Here is a 6,894-nt window from a genome sequence, read left to right as displayed (position 1 = left end):
GATATGGGGACAGGTGGCCGCCCTACGATACAGCGCTGAGATATGGGGACAGGTGGCCGCCCTACGATACAGCGCTGAGATATGGGGACAGGTGGCCGCCCAACGATACAGCGCTGAGATATGGGGACAGGTGGCCGCCCACCGATACAGCGCTGAGATATGGGGACAGGTGGCCGCCCACCGATACAGCGCTGAGATATGGGGACAGGTGGCCTGACACCGATACAGCGCTGAGATATGGGGACAGGTGGCCTCACACCGATACATGTGAGATATGGGGACAGGTGGCCGCCCAACGATACAGCGCTGAGATATGGGGACAGGTGGCCGCCCACCGATACAGCGCTGAGATATGGGGACAGGTGGCCGCCCAACGATACAGCGCTGAGATATGGGGACAGGTGGCCGCCCACCGATACAGCGCTGAGATATGGGGACAGGTGGCCGCCCTACGATACAGCACTGAGATATGGGGACAGGTGGCTGCCCACCGATACAGCGCTGAGATATGGGGACAGGTGGCCGCCCACCGATACAGCGCTGAGATATGGAGACAGGTGGCCTCACACCGATACAGCGCTGAGATATGGGGACAGGTGGCCGCCCACCGATACAGCGCTGAGATATGGGGACAGGTGGCCTCACACCGATACAGCGCTGAGATATGGGGACAGGTGGCCGCCCACCGATACAGCGCTGAGATATGGGGACAGGTGGCCGCCCTATGATACAGCGCTGAGATATGGGGACAGGTGGCCGCCCACCGATACAGCGCTGAGATATGGGGACAGGTGGCCTCACACCGATACAGCGCTGAGATATGGGGACAGGTGGCCGCCCACCGATACAGCGCTGAGATATGGGGACAGGTGGCCGCCCACCGATACAGCGCTGAGATATGGGGACAGGTGGCCTGACACCGATACAGCGCTGAGATATGGGGACAGGTGGCCTCACACCGATACATGTGAGATATGGGGACAGGTGGCCGCCCAACGATACAGCGCTGAGATATGGGGACAGGTGGCCGCCCACCGATACAGCGCTGAGATATGGGGACAGGTGGCCGCCCACCGATACAGCGCTGAGATATGGGGACAGGTGGCCGCCCACCGATACAGCGCTGAGATATGGGGACAGGTGGCCGCCCTACGATACAGCACTGAGATATGGGGACAGGTGGCTGCCCACCGATACAGCGCTGAGATATGGGGACAGGTGGCCGCCCACCGATACAGCGCTGAGATATGGAGACAGGTGGCCTCACACCGATACAGCGCTGAGATATGGGGACAGGTGGCCGCCCACCGATACAGCGCTGAGATATGGGGACAGGTGGCCTCACACCGATACAGCGCTGAGATATGGGGACAGGTGGCCGCCCACCGATACAGCGCTGAGATATGGGGACAGGTGGCCGCCCTATGATACAGCGCTGAGATATGGGGACAGGTGGCCGCCCACCGATACAGCGCTGAGATATGGGGACAGGTGGCCTCACACCGATACAGCGCTGAGATATGGGGACAGGTGGCCGCCCACCGATACAGCGCTGAGATATGGGGACAGGTGGCCGCCCTACGATACAGCGCTGAGATATGGGGACAGGTGGCCGCCCACCGATACAGCGCTGAGATATGGGGACAGGTGGCCACCCACCGATACAGCGCTGAGATATGGGGACAGGTGGCCGCCCACCGATACAGCGCTGAGATAAGGGGACAGGTGGCCTCACATCGATACAGCGCTGAGATATGGGGACAGGTGGCCTCACACAGATACAGCGCTGAGATATGGGGACAGGTGGCCTCACACCGATACAGCGCTGAGATATGGGGACAGGTGGCCGCCCAACGATACAGCGGTGAGATATGGGGACAGGTGGCCGCCCAACGATACAGCGCTGAGATATGGGGACAGGTGGCCGCCCTACGATACAGCGCTGAGATATGGGGACACGTGGCCTCACACCGATACAGCGCTGAGATATGGGGACAGGTGGCCGCCCACCGATACAGCGCTGAGATATGGGGACAGGTGGCCTCACACCGATACAGCGCTGAGATATGGGGACAGGTGGCCTCACACCGATACATGTGAGATATGGGGACAGGTGGCCGCCCTACGATACAGCGCTGAGATATGGAGACAGGTGGCCTCACACCGATACAGCGCTGAGATATGTGGACAGGTGGCCGCCCACCGATACAGCGCTGAGATATGGGGACAGGTGGCCGCCCTACGATACAGCGCTGAGATATGGGGACAGGTGGCCGCCCTACGATACAGCGCTGAGATATGGGGACAGGTGGCCGCCCAACAATACAGCGCTGAGATATGGGGACAGGTGGCCGCCCACCGATACAGCGCTGAGATATGGGGACAGGTGGCCGCCCACCGATACAGCGCTGAGATATGGGGACAGGTGGCCTGACACCGATACAGCGCTGAGATATGGGGACAGGTGGCCTCACACCGATACATGTGAGATATGGGGACAGGTGGCCGCCCAACGACACAGCGCTGAGATATGGGGACAGGTGGCCGCCCACCGATACAGCGCTGAGATATGGGGACAGGTGGCCGCCCAACGATACAGCGCTGAGATATGGGGACAGGTGGCCGCCCACCGATACAGCGCTGAGATATGGGGACAGGTGGCCTCACACCGATACAGCGCTGAGATATGGGGACAGGTGGCCTCACACCGATACAGCGCTGAGATATGGGGACAGGTGGCCGCCAAACGATACAGCGCTGAGATATGGAGACAGGTGGCCGCCCAACGATACAGCGCTGAGATATGGGGACAGGTGGCCGCCCACCGATACAGCGCTGAGATATGGGGATAGGTGGCCGCCCTACGATACAGCGCTGAGATATGGGGACAGGTGGCCTCACACCGATACAGCGCTGAAATATGGGGACAGGTGGCCGCCCACCGATACAGCGCTGAGATACGGGGACAGGTGGCCTCACACCGATACAGCGCTGAGATATGGGGACAGGTGGCCGCACACCGATACAGCGCTGAGATATGGGGACAGGTGGCCCCCCACCGATACAGCGCTGAGATATGGGGACAGGTGGCCGCTCACCGATACAGCGCTGAGATATGGGGACAGGTGGCCGCCCACCGATACAGCGCTGAGACATGGAGACAGGTGGCCCCCCACCGATACAGCGCTGAGATATGGGGACAGGTGGCCTCACACCGATACAGCGCTGAGATATGGGGACAGGTGGCCGCCCAACGATACAGCGCTGAGATATGGGGACAGGTGGCCGCCCTACGATACAGCGCTGAGATATGGGGACAGGTGGCCTCACACCGATACAGCGCTGAGATATGGGGACAGGTGGGCGCCCACCGATACAGCGCTGAGATATGGGGACAGGTGGCCGCCCACCGATACAGCGCTGAGACATGGAGACAGGTGGCCTCACACCGATACAGCGCTGAGATATGGGGACACACCTCGGCTGGATGGAAGCAGCTCACAGCTCAGCTTCCATGCCCTGTAACCAAACAGGGGCAGGGGACAGCGGGAGGGACCGCGGAGGCAAATAAATGCCTCCAGCCCTCTCCTGGACACACAATTTTTTTTTTACTCTCAGACAACCCATTTTATACGCCATTCCAGGGAATTGATGCAGCTCTGGAGGAGTAGATTGTGAGGCTGGAATAAGGGAAGAGAATAAGCATCACTTAAGATTTGGGTCAAATACAGAAAATTGTAAAACAAAAAGCTTGTCACAAGAGGTGAAGGATCTGCATAACATGGTAAAAGCTTTATTAATGGTATCACAGCAACCGCTGTCATAAATGGCGTCCATTGTCCAGCGCTTTATATAACCTGCACGGGTGACGATCCGGCTCTTCATGGGGAGATGTTTGTAGCTTCAGCTTTTCCATGAATAGGGAACATCTGAATGTCAGGAATGAAGAGATTTTTGGTTGTGTCCATGTTTTCCTTTCCCTTCCTGTTCCCGGATCTTCAGGACTTCAGGACTTTGTGCTATGACTGTATGGGTGACTAACACTACCATGCACTTCACGTTACCTGATGTAAGGAGGAGCTGATTATATTACTTTATCAACTTTTATCCCTCAAAGGGAACCTGTCACCGCATGGTCACAAATACAGCTGGTGACAGGTTCCCATAGAGCCCTTCTTCTAGCCAACAATTGTTTTCCTCACATCTCCATTAAATCAACTTAGCTCTCTTACATGTGACCAGGGTGATGTCATATGAGGTCCTTGACCCACTAACATCTTTCAAAATGTCTCCTGTGTATGTATCAGATCACAGTAGTTTACAGCAGCCTCCATGGACCTCTACAATTCCACATGTCCCCGTGGAAGCTGCTAATTACATGTGATCAGATACATACATGGGGTGCATTTAGAAAATGTAGAAAATAACCACCTTCAGGTAGATCACCAGTTCACCCAGTCCAAAATGATGGAGTTTCATCTCCAGATAAACCCTCAGCACTGACAGGACCTGGGCGAGGTAAAGCAAATATTCTTTATTAGTGTCTCAGGAACACGACATGATCGGACTGTGACTAAGATGGAGACACATGGATCCTCTGCTGATTTGTAGCTGCCATGTTCCTGAGACTCTCCCTGCGGTTCCTGTGAGTGGCCAGAAATTTTCTGATTTAATACATTTTTAAAATGTTAGTGGGTAAAGGACCTTAGATGACATCACCCTGGTCACATGACATGGAGGGCCTAATGGTGAGAAGGCATTCCCCAAGATAAGCAAGCCACGTGCCCTCCTTGATCTGACTGTTTTCCGGGTAAGGTAAGTACATTTATTTCTTGGGGGGATGTGAGGGAAAGAATTTTTAGCAAAAAGTAGGGAGTCATTTAGTTAATAGGGCTCTATGGGAGCCCGTCACTGGCTGTATTTGTGCTGGGTATCCCATGGCAGGACCAGCATCTGATGTGACCTCTAGAATTACAAATGTGTTTTATTCTGCAGTGACTCCATCATAGTCATGAGTCCAAAACCAAACGGTCAAGCACGCAACGTATGTTCACCAAGACTTGACCAGGGTGCAGTCACTGATTGGGGGTGACCACCATGGCCTCTGCTGTGTCTTCAGTCCTATGTAGTGGCACAAGGAATAGTCAGGCCTCAAATTTCTGGTAAATGGACTCAACGTAGAGTAGAACTTTCTGCCAGTCTGGACCTTGTGTCTGAAGCATATGGTCAATGGTCTAGAAGGCGAGAGAAGAGTCAGGAAGACAGGTGAGAGGCGAGAGAAGAGTCAGGAAGACAGGTGAGAGGCGAGAGAAGAGTCAGGAAGACAGGTGAGAGGCGAGAGAAGAGTCAGGAAGACAGGTGAGAGGCGAGAGAAGAGTCAGGAAGACAGGTGAGAGGCGAGAGAAGAGTCAGGAAGACAGGTGAGAGGCGAGAGAAGAGTCAGGAAGACAGGTGAGAGGCGAGAGAAGAGTCAGGAAGACAGGTGAGAGGCGAGAGAAGAGTCAGGAAGACAGGTGAGAGGCGAGAGAAGAGTCAGGAAGACAGGTGAGAGGCGAGAGAAGAGTCAGGAAGACAGGTGAGAGGCGAGAGAAGAGTCAGGAAGACAGGTGAGAGGCGAGAGAATAGTCAGGAAGACAGGTGAGAGGCGAGAGAAGAGTCAGGAAGACAGGTGAGAGGCGAGAGAAGAGTCAGGATCACAGGTGAGAGGCGAGAGAAGAGAGAACACAGAAGCAGAGGTATATAGGAGGAGGCCTTACCAGCAGCGGGGGAATGCCCACGCCCTCGGCCACCTGGAAGGCCAGCTGTAAGTTCTTTCTCTGTAAGATAACGACCATGTCAGAGAGCCGCAGGGGAGTGCCCTTACCCATCCCATAATAGCTGAGTGCTGGCGCTGTACCTTCTCCAGAGGCCGGAGCTGCTGATATGGAATACTCTGCGGGAGGTAAGAGTGCAGGAGAGCGCACAGCGCCATGCCGTCCACCCACGAAGTGCTGAAGTTGGTGATAACCACATGCTGCAAGACAGAAATGTATGAACGTCAGCTCAACATCTGGAGTGACGGCTGATCCCTACAGCTCATAGATGGACTGGCGTTCCCTACCACTCACTAGAAGATGGGGGTCCCTGCAGGACACATGATAGATTGTTGGTGCCTACAACTCACATACAGCTCAGCGTCTTACATATCTACATGTCTGAGATATTTGCTCTGAAGTCGGGAGTAATTCCTCTCTCGACCCACCTTATACCCGCAGGTGCGGTCTTGGGCCCAGCGCAGGAACACCCCTCTCTTTGACCCTCCATAACGCCGGAAGAAGGATCCGGAATCTTCCGTCAGATTCTCACTGTGCAGATATAAGACAACATGGCAGCTGCTGAGTGTGTGGTGTGTGGGCGCGGTGGGTATTGTGTCCTGCGGGCAGGTGGCATCACTCACGTGGCCTTTGACTCCTTTAGTAATGTTTCCAGGCTTCCTCTTCTCTCTTTGCGGGAAGATGCAGCTTCTGCAATAAGAACAGATACTGGTTATATACTGAGCAATGTCCAGACATGGAAAACCTCAAATGGACCTGGGATGTCTCACCTGAACACTGGGTCAGGGAAGTACTGGGTGGCACACTCATAAGGCTGCTGGACTTTAGGATGGCTCCTGCAATGAGACTTCAGATAAGAGCAAGTGGTGATGTCAGAGACCATCCCCTAATATAAGGTGACCATTCTGCTCACCCGCATGGAGGACAAGATGACTCCTCTAGGAAGACTGCGATATCCCTGGAGAGGACCATTGATGGGGGAGGCTTCTGCCCAGTCTACAGAGTCTGACCTACATGAGAAGAAGACGGCTGTTACCAGACCTCACAGGGGGATCCGCTGCCCATGGCCCATGGCATCCAG

General features: G+C 55.2%; 1 protein-coding gene across 2 annotated transcripts; it reads right to left on the bottom strand.

Annotated features, from left to right (window-relative positions):
* Positions 1-3,764: 3,764 nt before the first annotated feature.
* On the bottom strand, positions 3,765-6,641 carry LOC140109540 (cytospin-B-like). Of its 2 annotated transcripts, XR_011851359.1 has the most exons (7): positions 6,584-6,641; positions 6,437-6,503; positions 6,242-6,344; positions 5,897-6,013; positions 5,757-5,816; positions 5,055-5,234; positions 3,765-4,064 (listed from the first exon to the last, which is right to left on the bottom strand). XR_011851359.1 is itself a non-coding variant. In XM_072132067.1 (6 exons), the coding sequence occupies exons 1-6, from the start codon at positions 6,621-6,623 to the stop codon at positions 5,145-5,147; spliced, it is 477 nt and encodes a 158-aa protein (XP_071988168.1). In that variant the 5' UTR covers positions 6,624-6,641; the 3' UTR covers positions 3,765-5,144. The 2 variants fall into 2 exon arrangements, 1 of the variants encoding a protein (XP_071988168.1); XM_072132067.1 differs by having other exon boundaries at positions 3,765-5,234.
* Between the last annotated feature and the right edge of the window lie 253 nt (positions 6,642-6,894).

This window comes from Engystomops pustulosus, unplaced genomic scaffold (genome assembly GCF_040894005.1).
Source record: "Engystomops pustulosus unplaced genomic scaffold, aEngPut4.maternal MAT_SCAFFOLD_215, whole genome shotgun sequence".
In the NCBI taxonomy this organism is placed as follows: Eukaryota; Metazoa; Chordata; class Amphibia; order Anura; family Leptodactylidae; genus Engystomops; species Engystomops pustulosus.
Note: the sequence above shows the minus strand (reverse complement) of the source record. Positions and strands in the feature narration are given on the sequence as shown.

Coding starts and splice junctions, on each gene's coding strand:
- LOC140109540 (XM_072132067.1), bottom strand. CDS start 6,623: ATGAGTGTGCCACCCAGTACTTCCCTGACCCAGTGTTCAG. Junction 6,345..6,436: donor CTAAAGGAGTCAAAGGCCAC/GTGAGTGATGCC, acceptor ATATCTGCACAG/TGAGAATCTGACGGAAGATT. Junction 5,817..5,896: donor AGCTCCGGCCTCTGGAGAAG/GTACAGCGCCAG, acceptor GTTATCTTACAG/AGAAAGAACTTACAGCTGGC.